This window comes from Pongo abelii, chromosome 10 (assembly GCF_028885655.2).
Source record: "Pongo abelii isolate AG06213 chromosome 10, NHGRI_mPonAbe1-v2.0_pri, whole genome shotgun sequence".
Classification (NCBI taxonomy): Eukaryota; Metazoa; Chordata; class Mammalia; order Primates; family Hominidae; genus Pongo; species Pongo abelii.
Genome location: NC_071995.2, coordinates 48,169,050 through 48,185,398, shown reverse-complemented (window position 1 = coordinate 48,185,398; position 16,349 = coordinate 48,169,050). Strand labels below are relative to the sequence as shown.

General features: G+C 42.8%; 1 protein-coding gene across 13 annotated transcripts in view; it reads right to left on the bottom strand.

The window, feature by feature from the left end:
- The window catches only part of LARP4 (La ribonucleoprotein 4), a 77,409-nt gene extending 65,142 nt beyond the window's left edge, over window positions 1-12,267 (bottom strand). For 6 of the 13 annotated variants that reach the window (XM_063711752.1, XM_063711754.1, XM_063711755.1 and 3 more), the window contains exon 1: window positions 12,059-12,224. In XM_063711752.1, coding sequence (XP_063567822.1) covers window positions 12,059-12,076 — 18 coding nt within the window. In that variant the 5' untranslated portion in view covers window positions 12,077-12,224. Of the gene's footprint in view, window positions 1-599; window positions 649-11,610; window positions 11,706-12,058 lie in introns of those variants that run through there. The other 7 variants (XM_063711753.1, XM_054527963.2, XM_054527965.2 and 4 more) reach the window with 5 other exon arrangements.
- Between the last annotated feature and the right edge of the window lie 4,082 nt (window positions 12,268-16,349).

Sequence of the window (16,349 nt, the reverse complement as noted above, 5' to 3'; positions counted from 1 at the left end):
CGGGGTTTCACCATGTTGGTCATGCTGGTCTCAAACTCCTGACCTCGTGATCCGCCCGCCTCAGCCTCCAAAGTGCTGGGATTACAGGTGTAAGCCACCACGCCCAGCCAATAGCCAAGTTTTATTCATCTTCTCACCACAGTTTAGACCGCCATCAAAATCTTGATCACTTCCACAGGATTAGAAGCCCTTGAGATTACAGTTGTATAAATATCTACTAAACGATGCAAATTGTCCAAATGCACGCTAAACTATCTGCCAACATATACATAGTATGCAAGCACATAGATACCTAACAAACAGATCTAAACTATCTGTAAAACTGATGGTTCAATCACCACCCTTATTGCTAAGCAATATGTCATCCCCAAATAAGCCAAAGGCAGTCCTGATTATTGTCCCATTTAATGCTAAATTCTACCTTCGGAGAGAGAAAAATGAAAGGAAAAAAGAGAACCATCAAATTCTTGTGAAAATGGTATCTTCCTGTCCTAAGAAATTACAGATCTAAGGTAACAGAACCAAGAGTTAAGAAGAAAATCACCATAAATATGGTAAAACCGTCTCTTCGGACATACATAACCTTTTGTTTTACTTACCTATTTACTATCAGAAACAGAAATCCCATGCCACTTAACCCCATAAATGCTGTAAGACAGAAATAAAATGTATAAATTGATTAAATGTATTTTGCCCCATCAATCATCCAGGTTCAATTTTTACATCTCCAATATTGAGAGGGCTACTACTAAGTTACAAGTACTTAGGGGGGAAAAAAAAATCTGTCATTTCTTCCAAAGTAACTTCAGAATCCTACCAGAAGATGCTTAGGGCTATTTTACAAAAAGTAAAAATGAAAATTAAAGTGGGAATTCTTCACTCATTCAGAGAATAGTAATTACATTTATGGAACATTTAATTAATCTTCATAACAATCTCAGTTAAGTCCTATTATCATCCACATTTTACAGACAAGGAAAAAGTTACTTTACTTCAAGGTAAAGTAATCTGCCCAAAGTTACATAGCTATTAATACAAAACCAGGATTTAAACCTAAGGAGTCTAGGGGCTGGGCACGGTAGCTCAGGCCTGTAATCCCAGCACTTTGGGAGGCCAAGGCGGGTGGACCACCTGAGGTCAGGAGTTCAAGACCAGCCTGGCCAACAAGGTGAAACCCCGTTTATCTACTAAAAATACAATAATTCAGTGGGCATGGTGGCGTGTGCCTGTAGCCCCAGCTACTCGGGATGCTGAGGCAGGAGAATCACTTGAACTCGGGGGGCAGAGGCTGCAGTGAGCCGAGATCACGCCACTGCACCCCAGCTTGGGCAACAGAGCGAGACTCCATCTCAAAAAAAAAAAAAAAAGAAAAAGAAAAAAGAAAAAACAAAAATGAATATAGAAAATAGCCACCAGATGACAACTAGGGTCCCTAGGCTGGGCTCGGTGGTTCACATCTGTAATCCCAGCACTTTGGGAGGCTGAGACAGGCAAATCACCCGAGTTTGGGAGTTCAAAACCAGCCTGGCCAACATGGTGAAACCCCATCTCTACTAGATGCGGGTGGCGGTGCACATCTGTAATCACAGCTACTCGGGAGGCACAAAAATCACTTGAACCCGGGAGGCAGGGGTTGCAGTGAACTGAGATTGTGCCACTGCACTCCAGCCTAGGCAAGAGAGTAAAAATCTATCTCAAAAAATAAATTAAAATTTTTAAAAATACAAAAATAAAAATACAAAAATTAGCCAGGTGTGGTGGCGGGTGCCTGTAATCCCAGCTACTCAGGAGGCAGAGGAGAGTCACTTGAACCAGGGAGGCAGAGGTTGCAGTGGGCCAAGACTGCGCCACTGCACTTCAGCCTGGAGAACAGAACAAGTCACTATCTTCAAAAAAAAAAAAAAAGAATCAACTAGGGATCTTGATAAAATGCAGACTGATTCAGTAATTCAGGGGTAGAGTTTCTACTGTAACAAACCAGAGTTTTTATTCTAACAAACCCCTGGGTTAAAGGAGCTTACTACCATCTACGGAAAACACTTTGAACAGCAAGGAAACTGGACCACCCTAAGTTGTTTCCACCAACCTCTCGAAGTTGTCAAAAATCAGAATTCACTTGCTCTCTATTGTGGAAGAAAATCTGAAGTTTATTCATCAATATTATCATCAGTATTATTGCTGGTACTCTAGTACCAGTGGAAAAGACAGGATTTATATCCTAAAATTCCCACTATCTCAATCAGACGGTATCTGTCATTCATCAAAAGAAGCTGACACCACCATAGATTAGTGACACTTAACCTTTTGGGGGTCACGAATTGCTCTGAAAATATAATCAAAGTCACAAATTTCTCCCTAGAAAGTTCAACATGAGATTCATGAATACTTTCATTAAAAATAAAGAATTCTAGGCCGGGTACCGTGACTCACGCCTGTAATCCCAGCACTTTGGGAGGCTGAGGAGGGCGGATCATGAGGTCAGGAGATCAAGGCCATCCTGACTAACAAGATGAAACCCTGTCTCTACTAAAAATACAAAAAATAACCAGGCGTGGTGGCGGGTGCCTGTAATCCCAGCTACTTGGGAGGCTGAGGCAGGAGAATGGCGTGAACCCAGGAGGTGGAGATTGCAGTGAGCCGAGATTGCATCACCGCACTCCAGCCTGGGAGACAGCGAGATTCCATCTCAAAAAAAAAAAAAAAAAAAGATAAAGAATCCTCTATTAATAGATGTCTAACAGACTGGGTGTTGTGGCTCACACTTGTAATCGCAGCACTTTGGGAGGCCAAGATGGGAGGATCATTTGAGGCCAGGAGTTCAAAACCAGCCTAGCCAACATAGCAAGACCCTGTCTCTATTAAAAAAAGGTATCTAACATTTAGTATTTAATCCTCAAAATACTAAGCCATTACTTCAATTAGTCAGCTGACAAAGCTAATGGCTAACTACACAAACGAACTTAAATATACCTCAACCTCAAGCATCAATATTAAATATCAAAAGTTTTTTTTTTTTTGCCAGGCGTGGTGGCTGACACCTGTAATCCCAGCACTTTGAGAGGCTGAGGTGGGCAGATAACCTGAGATCAGGAGTTCGAGACCAGCCTGACCAACATGGAGAAACCCTGTCTCTACTAAAAATACAAAATTAGCTAGGCATGATTACCTGTCTGTAATCTCAGCTACTCGGGAGGCTGAGGCAAGAGAATCGCCTGAACCCGGGAGGCGGAGGTTGCAATGAGTCAAGATCGCTCCAGCCTGGGCAATAAGAGCGAAACGCCATCTCAAAAAATAAATAAATAAATAAATAAATAATAATAATAATAATAATAATAATTCTTTTTCTTTTTTTTTGAGACAGAATCTTGCTATGTCGTCCAGGCTGGAGTGCAGCGGTGCAATCTCGACTCACTGCAACCTCCACCTCCTGGGTTCAAGCCATTCTCCTGCCTCAGCCCCCTACGCAGCCCCTTACAGGCATGCGCCACTATACCCACCTAATTTTTTTTGTATTTTTTTTAGTAGAGACAGGGTTTTGCCATGTTGGCCAGGCTGGTCTCAAACTCCTGACCTCAAGTGATCCACCAGCCTTGGCCTCCTAAAGTGCTGGGATTACAGGCATGAGCCACCACACCTGGCCCTGGTTGAGTCTTGAACTCCTGGCCTCAAGCAGTCCTCCTGTCTGCCTAAGTGCTAGTATTACAGGTGTGAGCCATCACGCCCAGCCTACAACTCTAAATGTTTTATTCTGTCAATCTTCTTAACATCCCTACGAGATAGATATTAATATTACCCTCCTATATTATTGTCCTCAATTTACAGATAAGGAAACAGAGAGAGATTAAACAAAAAGTGGCTCAGTCTCAGCAGAGATTTAGACCCAGGCAGGCTGGCCCCAGAGTCCATGTTTCTAGACATTGTTTTCTTCTTGCCTGCTGGTCAAAGAAAAAAAAAATCTTTTATGCAACCTTGTATATAAATGTATCTTAATTTTACTCAGTCACTGCCCTCCTATCTTCTTTCTTCCTCCAACTCAAAAGGCAAAAATAACCCTATTTTCATTATCTTGCTCAACTGCAACTTTCTGCCCTATAAATTTACATTTCCCACAGCCAATATATTTTTAAAAAAATTTTTTTAAGACATGGGGTGTCACTATGTTGCCCAGACTGGTCTTGAACTCCTGGACTCAAGCAATCCTCCCACCTCAGCCTCCCAAAGTGCTGGGATTACAGGTATGAGCCACACCGCCCAGCCTGCCATACCCAATATAACAAATATTTCAGTACCCACTTATGTGCATTTTGTTACTTTATTAGTATAGAAGGAAAGTCTTGCCAATAAGCACACAGTAAACCTCTAATCTCTTCTGAAAATTTACAAGTTATTATACAAACCAGAATACTTTTGAGAAAGAAAAAGGGTAAAATATCTGTCCCAGAAAATAGGTGTATGCTGTGACCTTCCAGGGCAAAATGGCAGGTAAGATCGTCTTACCTGCTAGTCAGTAGTATGAAATACTATCGAACTATTTGTTACACAAACCCTGCATTACTGCAGACTTTTCTACTCTGACGAGAAATCCTTTTCTCGCCGGGTGCGGTGGCTCAAGCCTGTAATCCCAGCACTTTGGGAGGCCGAGGAGGGCAGATCACCTGAGGTCGGGAGTTTGAGACCAGCCTGACCAACATGGAGAATCCCTGTCTCTACTAAAAATTAGCCAGCATGGTGGCGCATGCTTATAATCCCAGCTACTCAGGAAGGCTGAGGCAAGAGAATCGCTTGAACCCGGGAGGCGGACGTTGCAGTGAGCCGAGATCACATCATTGCACTCTAGCCTGGGCAACAAGAGAGAAACTCCAGATTAAAAAAAAAAAAAGCAGAAAATCCTTTTCTCTTCTCTCAGTACATACAAACCCAATAGAACTTAACTCACCCTGGAGTTTGGCATTTATGAATGCAGTTCACATCCTACCCCTAATAATATTCACCTAAAGCACTCTTCTGTCTTTGGTTTAGAGCCCGTCATTTAAAAACAGTAGAGATAGTCTGTGAACCAAAGATTGGTTCAAGTGGGGGGACAAGGACACAGGTAAGACAGGAAAGACGAGTACATATTTACATGTTTCTTTTTCTTACATTTACTTACACTTTTACATTATAATTTTTTCAAAAGAGTAAGTGCAAAGTGCCTATTTGCATTTTAACATTTGTATTCCTTTAATTAATTTTCATTTTTTTGAGACAGTCTCACTGTCACCCAGGCTGGAGTGCAGTGACATGATCTCGGCTCACTGCAACCTCTGCTTTAGGGTGTGCCTCAGCCTCCCAAGTAGCTAGGACTACAGGCACATGCCCAGATAATATTTTTATTTTTAGTAGACATGGGGTTTCGCCATGTTGGCCAGGCTGGTCTCAAACTCCTGGCCTCAAATGATCCACTTGCCTCGGCCTCCCAAAGTTCTGGGATTACAGGCATGAGTCACCCCGCCCAGCTGTATTCCTTTAAATGATGCAAGTAAATGTGTATTTTAACATACTGCCATCTTCATTCCTCTTTTAAAACTTTTATTTGCCCAACCAAAAGTATACTCTCCAACTATAAAAAAAACTTTGAGTAATTATAAATTTTTTGGCTTGCCCTAAATCAGAGTATGTTAGTAACAAGGCTGAGACGAAAACTTAGAAGTTATACTTCTCTTAAATTAGTTTAAACCTTAAAGAAAACAAAGCTTTGGCCAGACGCAGTGGCTCACGCCTGTAATCCCAGCACTTTGGGAGGCCGAGGAGGGCGGATCACAAGGTCAGGAGTTCGAGACCAGCCTGGCCAATATGGTGAAACTCCGTCTCCACTAAAAATACAAAAAATAGCTAGGTGTGGTGGTGCGCGCCCGTAGTCCCAGCTACTCAGGAGGCTGAGGCAGAAGAATCGCTTGAACCCAGGAGGCGGAGGTTGCAGTGAGCCGAGATCATGCCACTGTACTCCAGCCTGGGCGACAGAGCAAGATTCCGTCTCAAAAAACAAAACAAAAAACCTGTTAAGATGGGCTGGGCGCAGTGGCTCAAGTCTGCAATCCCAGCACTTTGGGAGGCTGAGGCAGGTAGATCTGAGGTTAGGAGTTTGAGACCAGCCTGGCCAACATGGCGAAACCTCGTCTCTACTAAAAATACAAAAATTAGCCAGCATGGTGGCGTACGTCTGTAGTCCCAGCTACTGGGGAGGTTGAGGTGAGAGAATCGCTTGAACCCAGGAGGCAGACATTGCAGTGAGCCGAGATCGTGCAACTGCACTCCAGCCTGGGCAATAGAGCAAGACTCCCTCTCAAAAAAACAAAAAACAAAGAAACAAAAAACTGTTAGATGATACTTTTTAAGTTATATGTATTTCACAATTAAAAATATTTTTAACTGGTGGCATGAGCCTGTAGTCCCAGCTACTCAGGAGACTGAGACTAGATTGCTTGAGCCCAGGAATTTGAGGCTATGGTGTGCCATGACTGTAACCTGTGAATAGCCACTGTACTCCAGCCTGGACAACACAGTGAGACCCTGTCTCTTAAAAAATAATAATAATTAAAAAAAATTTTTTGAGGCAGGGTCTCACTCTGTCACCCAGGCTGGAATGCAGTGTCATGAACATGGTTCACTGCAGCCTCGATCTCCTGGCTCAAGTGATCCTCCCACCTCAAGTGTAGCTGGGACCACAACACATGCCACCAGGCCTGGCTAACTTTTAAAATTTGTTTGTAGAGGTTGGGGGCGGGGGTGGGGGGTGTCTAACTTTGTTGCACAGGCTGGTCTTGAACTACTGGGCTCAAGCTATCCTCCCACCTCAGCCTCCCAAAGTGTTGAGATTACAGGCATGAGACACGTTACCCAACCTAAAAAATGTTTTAATTATTTAAGAGTTATTAAAGCGTCCTAGGGCGTATGAAACTTAACTGCTACCTAAGTAAGTAAGTACAGTTGGCCCTCCATATCCATGGATTCCATATCCATAGGTTCTGTATCAGTGGAGCAATCAATCACAGATCAAAAATACTCAGAAAAAAAAAATCATTGCATCTATACTGACCATGTACAGACTTTTTTCTTATCACTCTATAAATAATACAGTATAGCAACTATTTACAAAGCATCTACATTGTAACAGGTATTATAAATAATCTAGAGATGATTTAACGTATACACAAAGATGTGCATAGGTTCTATGCAAATACTATGCCTTTTTATGTAAGACTTGAGCATCCAAGGTTTTTGGCATCTACAGAGGGTCCTGGAACCAATTTCCCACAAACACTGAGGGACAACTGTCTTCATCTTCAGGGAAAAACTCAAACAGAGACAGAAACCCAATTTCAGTAGTCACTGCATACCCACCCTTCCCAGTCTCTAGTTTTAATTTTTTTTATTTAAACAAAAATTTCAGCCTGAGCAAAAAAGCAAAACCCTGTCTCTACAAAAAATACCAAAAAAGAAAAAAATTAGCCAGGCATGGTGGTACATGCCTACAGTCCCAGCTACTTTGGAGGCTGAGGCAGGAGGATCACTTGAGCTGGGGAGGTGGAGGCTGCAGCAAACGAGACTCTGTCTCAAAAAAGAAAAAATTAAAAATTAAAAAAAACTTTTAAATAAAAGAGAAATGAAATTTTTTTTTTTTAAATTACAATCTGCCTCCTTAGGGCTCACAAGTTTTAAGTAACTTGATAGCATTCAGATGAAGGCAGTACACTGCAGTTTCAAACTTACAAAAAATTTGTTTTAAAAGAATTTACGGCAGGTCATGTTTGATGACTTTGTGAATCATCCAAACTTTTACCTCTTTCCAGAGAGGGACATTGTTTGTTTCTCCTTCAGAACAGACGTGAAAAAAAAAAAAAAAAATCTGCCAGGCGCAGTGGCTCACGCCTATAATCCCAGCACTTTAGGAGGCCGAGGTGGGCATATCACTTGAGGTCAGCAGTTCGAGACCAGCCTGGCCAACATCGTGAAACCCATGTCTACTAAAAATCAGGAAAAAAAAAAAAAAAAAACCCAGGCACAGTGGCGCATGCCTGAAGTCCCAGCTACTAGGGAGGCTGAGGCAGAACTGCTTGAACCCGCCAGGTGTGGTGGCTCACACCTGTAATTCCAGCACTTTGGGACCCCGAGGTGGGCGAATCATGAGGTCAAGAGACCGAGACCATCCTGGCCAACATGGTGAAACCCCATCTCTACTAAAAATACAAAAATTAGTTGGGCGTGGTGGCACGCGCCTGTAGTCCCAACTACTCGGGAGGCTGAGGCAGGAGAATCACTTGAACCCAGGAGGTGGAGGTTGCAGTGAGCCGAGATGGCACCACTGCACTCCAGCCTGGCGACAGAACAAGACTCCGTCTCAAAAAAAAAAAAAAAAAAAAAAAAAAAAAAAAAAAAAAGAACTGCTTGAACCCAGGAGGCGGAGGTTGCAGTGAGCTGAGACTGCCCCACCCTCTAGCCTGGGTGACAGAGCGAGATTCGGTCTCAAGAGGAAAAAAATAAAACAAACCAATAATCTACTGAAGTCAATATAGCTGGTCTTGCTCTGTCACCCGTCACCCGGCCTGGAATGCAGTGGCTCATTCCAGCCTTGACCTCCCATACTCAAGCGAAATTCCTGCCTCAGCCTCCCTAGTAGCTGGACTACAGGCACATGCTACCACATTGGGCCCAAGGCCAGGTTTTAAAAAGTTGCATCTAAGTATTATTTACATAGGATTCCTTGTCTGTAATATATTCTACTCCAATACAAGTAGATGGTTGATGAGTTCTAATACAAGCTTCCATGTTCACTAGCTGTATAAACTTAGGCAAGTTTAAATTATCTGTGCCTTAGTTTCTTTTTTTTTGAGAGTCTCACTCTGTTGTCCAGGCTGGAGTGTAGTGGTGCCATCTCAGCTCACTGCAACCTCTGCCTCCCAGGTTCAAGCGATTCTCCTACCTTAGCCTCCCGAGTAGCTAGGATTATAGGCGTGTGCCACCACCTCTGGCTAATTTTTGTATTTTTAGTAGAGATGGGGTTTCACCATGTTGGCCAGGCTGGTCTCAAACTCCTGACCTCAGGTGATTTGCCGCCCACCTCGGCCTCCCAAAGTGCTGGGATTACAGGCATGAGCCACTGCGCCCAGCTACCTTAGTTTCCTTATCACTAAAATGGGGATACTAACACCTCATAGAGATATTGAGACTTAAGATGTACAGATATCTATATATGCAAAAACATCAAACGTTCCTGACACAAAGTACGATACAAGTATATACTACTACTGTTATTATTGTTATATTGCTATTATCTATCCTACTGATTCTAGTGGGATAGTTAAGCTGGAATCTCTCCAGAAAAATACATGTAAGTAAAAGGTATTGAACTCAACTGCAGAGGACCCAGGGATCCCAGATTAACCCTGCCAAAGATGATCCACAAGCAACTTGGTTTAGTAAAGCAGTTCTTAACCTCTTTTGTGACACAGACCTCTTTAGTAGTCCAATTAATCTATGGATCTCTTCTCAGTTTTTTTACATTTCTAAAATATATAGGATCACAAAGTAAACCAATTATATTGAAACGCAGTTATCAAAATATTTTAAAATGTCTAATATAGCAATACGTTAAATAACAATATTTTTGACATATAGCAAGTAATGAGCATAAATATTTCAAGATATCTGCAAAAGCTGTAATACATGTAAAAAAGTGATTTGTCTTGGTGACAAGGTCGCAGACACTGTTGCTGCCATTAACATTTAAAGAATTTCACTTCTTTTTCATTTAGATTTCAGTTAGAAGCTAGTGAAAATAAACACGCAAATTTTTTTCCTCAACCAAGCTTAGGTACTTACTTCCTCAATTCTATCCAAAAACCTAGATTAAGAACCTTTGACTTATGGGAAAGTACAAAAATGATTTTGGAGCCAGAAATTTATGTTCTAGAAGTCAGACTTCAGACTTTAGCCCCCACATTATTTACACTTGAATGACCTTAGACATCTAACTTCTGAGCTTTGGTTCTCTCACTGAGAATAATTCCTCTATCATGAGGTTACAGGGATCAAATATTAGTTAACAAAACGCCAAATGACCAACACGTTGTTTTTCACTGATTTTAATACCACATATTCAGCACCAAATATTTAAAGACAGTTAATTTTCAACAAAACTCATATGAGAAAATGAAGAACGACATAGTGACTCACAAAAAAAATGATTAATGGAGGTACAACTTTTAAATAATAGTTTGGCGAGAGATACGGTAGAATTTGTCTAACCTGGGTAGTCAGACAGGCCTGAATTGCTAACATCCCCTCCACGATTTGACATCAGCATGACCTGTATCTAAATCCCAGTTACACTACTTTACTTTTACTAAGTAAAGTTACTTTAACCTCTGGGGCTCGGTTTTGTCATCTGTAAAACATTTTAAGTATAGCTTTAGAGACAGGAGAAGACCTAGTTTAAACAATAAATGGAGCTGTTATTAAAATTTACATTTTAATAAAGCCAAAGGAAACAATTTGGAAGTCAAAAGTATATTGTGGAGTTCCTGTCAATATAAACTTCACAATCTTTCTTCTGCCCAGCAAAACACACACTTAAAACCTGTGGTATTTACATAGCATAACATTCCTTAAAAAAACTGGCTAGCACTGGCTTAAAATCTTATCTGATTTCTCATTCTGCCTAAGGAAAACAACAATGAGGACAGAAAACAGTAAACAGAATGAGTTCAGTAATTTTAAATCTTTTCATGATTTTCCCGGAATGTTCCAATGAATGTTTATTATGAATGTTAGATATACTCTAATGTAGCAGTCTTTTAAAAAACTAATTTAAAGATATCAAGCTTATCGGCGACACAGTGTCGGTTAGTTTAAAGAGGAAAAAAAACCGTAATATCATTTATTTACTTTATGCTGGAATATTACGGAGTTTTTCCCACAACCCGGAAAAAAAAATCTGCCATAGGCTGGGCCCGGCTCCTAGATCCATTATACAACCTGTAAATTCCTTCCCTCATTTAAAAGATTCTTTTTATGGGCATAGTTAACAAATGCCAACTTGCGAAGTTGCAGCTTTGCTGGTTTGACGTTTTCACAATGTAAGAACAATATGATCTGGAATCTACTCTACGCAGTAGCCAGGCAGTCAGCTGACGCTCACTGCACACAAGAGGACAGAATTAAAGTAAATTAAATTTCGTATTTCTGTAAGGCAGGTATCCAACTCTATCTTGAAAACTAAAATAGGCCAACAGCAGACGTTCTAGTTTAAGTAATAAAGTGTCTCATTGTTCAAATAACATTACAAAAAATGGCTTTTCCCGGAATAAGTTTCCCTCATTCTTGGAATTTTCCTTGCAAAGGGCTTTTAATCGGTTCATAGAACCAACCCTTCATCACGCAGCTGCTGCTTGAGTAACTTTTACAAAAGGTCAAAGCGGTGCCTTTCAAGGCTTCCAAACCCTACTGGCTTCTCGATTTAAAGTAACTCGCTTTCACCCACAGAACGTTCCAGAGACCTAGGGACGGGGCCCGGACAGAATTTGGTGGAAGTTGCTCAAAAGAACTTTTCAATTTTCTTTTCAAAATACTTACCGCATTTCACCTTTCTCCATCCGTGGCCCCACATGTTGCTCGCCTCCCTCCCAGAGGGCCCCGCGAGGCCGCGCTCGGCCCGCGGAACGCGCCCACCTGATTACCCTCTCCTCCCTCAGACTCCGCCCCCCAAGCCCCCAATGCTGCCTCCTTTAGGAGGTCCATATGGGACACTTTCCCCTTCCTCTGAACCTCACGCCACACCAGAACAGCCCTCCGTTCTTCTCCTTCAATTCTTCTCCGCTACGGGCCTCACCTCCCATAGCTTCCTAGAGTGTTGTGAGCGCGCAGAGGGAAGCTGCAGGCCTGCTCGGCCCAGGTGCTGTGTCAGCCTATCTGCCGGTTCCGCGGCGTGTACGGCCCGGAAAGTCACATGGCGATGGGACCTGCCGGCGCCTCTACACTCTTGCTCTCCTAAGAGCAGGACGAGACTAGCAAATGCACTCACCTCCACGAAAAGCAACATGTCGTCCTCTGCTCGGCCCAATCGTTCCCGCCGCCGCAACTCCAACTGGCTCACAGGCCCGCGCCCCAATTGCTAGGATAAGGACACACTCGCCTTGCCCCTCCACCCGGCAGTGGACCCGGCTCCTCCCCCGCCGTCAGCCACTGCGGCCTGACCCGCCCAGTCCCACCTACCTTGAAACAACAACTGCTTCCGGGTCTAGGAAAAAACTGTTTCCGGGAAAAAAGAGCCCTCGGCGCGCTCAACTTTTGCACTATCTTTTCCAGCAGCAGTGTGGGATGTACTATCATCTGTCGGGGGGAATGATTAGAAGGAGACGCCATTCTGTGGCACGGGGATGTGTAAAAATCGTAATGACACGTTTTATCACTTGTCAGATAGCTACACAGCACTGATAATTCCGCAGTTTTCATAGTTCACAATCTAGATTTGATTTTTAAAGCCGACCTTGGCGAAGTGTACTGAACAAACCAACCCTGCCGAAAAGTGGCGGCTCACAGAAGAAAAGTAGACAAGAAAAAAAAAAAAAAAAACTATGATACTAGCAAATATGTTAATAGCAGCTAATGTATATTAAATGCTTACATTGTGTTTGGCACTATACTAAGCATTTTGTTAATTGATCTTAAAACAATTCTATGCAATAAACACTATTATTATCATCCCCATTTTACAGTTGAAGAAGCCTTCTGGGAGGTCGGGTTTCCCTTAGACACACCTTTAAAGAACTTTGCCCCAGGCTCATTTGAATTAGTTACCCATATCTCCGCTTAATATACTAGTAATAACACTTAATCTGGATAGTGTCTTCTTTGATGTTCTGTCATTAATTCAAACGAAATACAATAAAAACAAAATTTTTAAAATTATCTATAATTTTTGTTAGATGGTCCAAATTCCTTCTTATCTTTAGCAATATGTAGTAGGATAGATCCCTCCCCTACCACTCCCACTTGTATGTCCTAGTTCAAACACTCATCTTTTGAAATAATCATGTCTTGGCTGGGAAGGGTGGCTCACGCCTATAATCCCAGCAATTTGGAAAGCTGAGGTGGGCAGATCACTTGCGGTCGGGAGTTCAAGACCAGCCTGGCCAACATGGTAAAACCCCAACTCTACTAAAAATACAAAAATTAGCCAGGTGTGGTGGTACACATCTGTAATCCCAGCTACTCGGGAGGCTGAGGCAGGTGAATCGCTTGAACCCAGGAGGTGGAGATAACAGTGAGCCGACATCGCGCCACTGCACTCCAGCCTGGGTGACAGAATGAGACTCTGTCTCAAATATAATAATAATAATAGTAACGAATAAAAATTGGCCCGACACCATGGCTCACGCCTGTAATCCTAGCACTTTGGGAGGCCGAGGTGGGTGGATTGCCTTAGCTCAGGAGTTCGAGACCAGCCTGGGCAACACGGTGAAACGCCGTCTCTAGTAAAATACAAAAAATTAGCCAGGCATGGCAGTGTGTGCCTGTAGTCCCAGCTAGGTGGGAGGCTGAGGCAGGAAAATTGCTAGAACCCGGGAGGCAGAAGTTGCAGTGAGCCAAGATCACGCCACTGCACTCAAGCCTGGGTGACAGAGTGTGACTCCGTCTCTAAAAAATAGTAATAATAAATAAATAAAAATGAAATAATCATGTCTTGATCTTTTCCAATGGATTTTTCCATTCTATTATTTTAAAAGTCTTCCTAAAGTGAAGGTTTCATTTTCACCAAACCACTGTTCCTTGATTTCAAGACTTTGCCATTCTCATCTCATGAAATCTTCCTTGCTTTGCCACAAATGGAATCTCCTCAGATACCAAATTAATTCCACCACCAAATTGCTGATATCTGTTATCTCAGACCCACCCTAATCTGGTCCTCAGTAAATTCCTGTGAGGTTATCTCAGTGATTAAACCAATCTCCTTACTTTCCCCCTAAGATGCAAACTCATTAGCACTCACCGCCAAAGCCATGGCTCAAGGTGTCATCCCTATCTGGATTGCCTCCATTTGTCAATCAACCTTCTCTCTCCATAAGGTTTTCTCAAAGACTCTGCTCCTACAGATCTCTTCTTCGTGTCCCTTATTAGCACTTGATTATTATATTCTATCTTAAATCTTTTCTTTTTTGTTTTAGTTTCTTCACAGGAACCCTATCATATATTCTTCAGTTTAGGATAATGTAAGCTGCATAGTGTTTCAACAAATGCTTGTCGAACTGAAAGGGAAGCAGGATTTAAAAATTGACTTTAAGAAGCCTTCATGGCCGGGCGTGGTGGCTCATGGCTGTAATCCCAGCACTTTGGGGGGCCGAAGAGGGCGGACCATGAGGTCAGGAGATCGAGACCGTCCTGGCAAACACGGTAAAACTCTGTCTGTACTAAAAATACAAAAAATTAGCCGGGCGTGGTGGTGGGCGCCTGTAGTCCCAGCTACTCGGGAGGCTGAGGTAGGAGAATGGCATGAACCTGGGAGGCGGAGCTTGCAGTGAGCCTAGATCGTGCCTCTGCACTCCACCCTGGGCGACAGAGTGAGATTTTGTCTCAAAGAAAAACCTTCATGTCTAGTTGCTGATTGATGAATTCCATGCTGCATAAAAGATGCAAGTGAGAGAGAAAGCAATAATGCAAAATTAGTTTAGTTGACAACTTTGGGAGGCCGAGGTGAGTGAATCACTTGAGGAGTTTGAGACCAGCCTGGCCAACACAGTGAAACCCCATATCTACCAAAAATATAAAAAATTAGCCAGGTGTAGGCTGAGCGCAGTGGCTCACGCCTGTAATCTCAGTACTTTGGGAGGCCAAGGTGGGCGGATCACGGGGTCAGGAGATCGAGACCATCCTGGCTAACACGATGAAACCCCATCTCTACTAAAAAATACAAAAAACTAGCCGGGTGTGGTGGCAGGCGCCTGTAGTCCCAGCTACTCGGGAGGCTGAGGCAGGAGAATGGCGCAAACCTGGGAGGCGGAGCTTGCAGTGAGCCGAGATCGTGCAACTGCACTCCAGCCTGGGCCACAGGTGAGACTCCGTCTCAAAAAAAAAAAAAAAAAAAAAAAAATTAGCCAGGTGTGGTGGCGCATGCCTGTAATCCCAGCTACTCAGGAGGCTGAGGTAGAAGAATCGTTTGAACCTGGGAGGCAGAGGTTACAGTCAGCTGAGATGGCACTACTACACTCCAGCCTGGACAACAGAGTGAGACTCTGTCTCAAAAAGAAAGAAAAAACAATACATACACCTGTAGTAAAACTATGTAAAAATAGGCTAGACACAAATATGTAAAATTCATGATTGTCATTTCCTCTGGAATGGGACAGTGGGGAAGGAAGGAACCGGGGGTGGGGGACATCAAAGAGGACTTCAACCTTCTCTAATGCTTTTTTATTATTAAAAAAATATCGGAAGCAAATATTAAACAAAAATTAGCCAGGCGTGGTGGCACGCACCTGTAATTCCAGCTACTCAGGGAGGCTGAGGCACAAGAATCTCTTGAACCTGGGAGGCAGAGGTTGCCATGAACCAAGATCACGCCACTGCACTCCAGCCTGGGTAACAAAGTGAGACTCTGTCTCGAAAAAAAAAAAAAAAAAAAGAAAAGAAAAGAAAAAAGAGTAAGCAGTGCAAAGAGTGTGATCCTCATACAAATGATATCATCCAAGTTACTACATGTCTAGGAAAAGTTAAGGGGCAGCTGAGGAAGTAGTTGTAACCCTTATTCCATTACAGGCTTAAAAATACTTAAGCAAAACCCCAGGAAGAGAGAAGAACCATGAGTTATATTTGACACACCTAGTTTTTTTTTTGTTTTTTTTTTTTTTGAGACAGTTTCACTCTTATTGCCCAGGCTGGAGTGCAATGACGCGATCTCGGCTCACCACAACCTCCGCCTCCCGGGTTCAAGTGATTCTCCTGCCTCAACCTCCTGAGTAGAGTAGCTGGGACTACAGGCCTGTGCCACCTTGTCTGGCTAATTTTGTATTTTTTTTTTAATAGAGACGGGGTTTCTCCATGTTGCTCAGGCTGGTCTCGAACTCCGACCTCTGGTGATCCACCTGCCTTGGCCTCCCAAAGTGCTGGGATTACAGGCATGAGCCACTGCACCCGGCCAACATATCTAGATTTTAAGCTTATTTAAGCAGGGCTGTATCTTCTATTTATTTTAGCATTCCTGTTGTCTATTATTTCCTACCCTCCTTCCCCCCTCACCCCTCTACCATGGCAGCATATAGAATGACCGGTTCTCTGCACATAGTAAGCATTCTTTACGTTTCATCAATGATAATGTC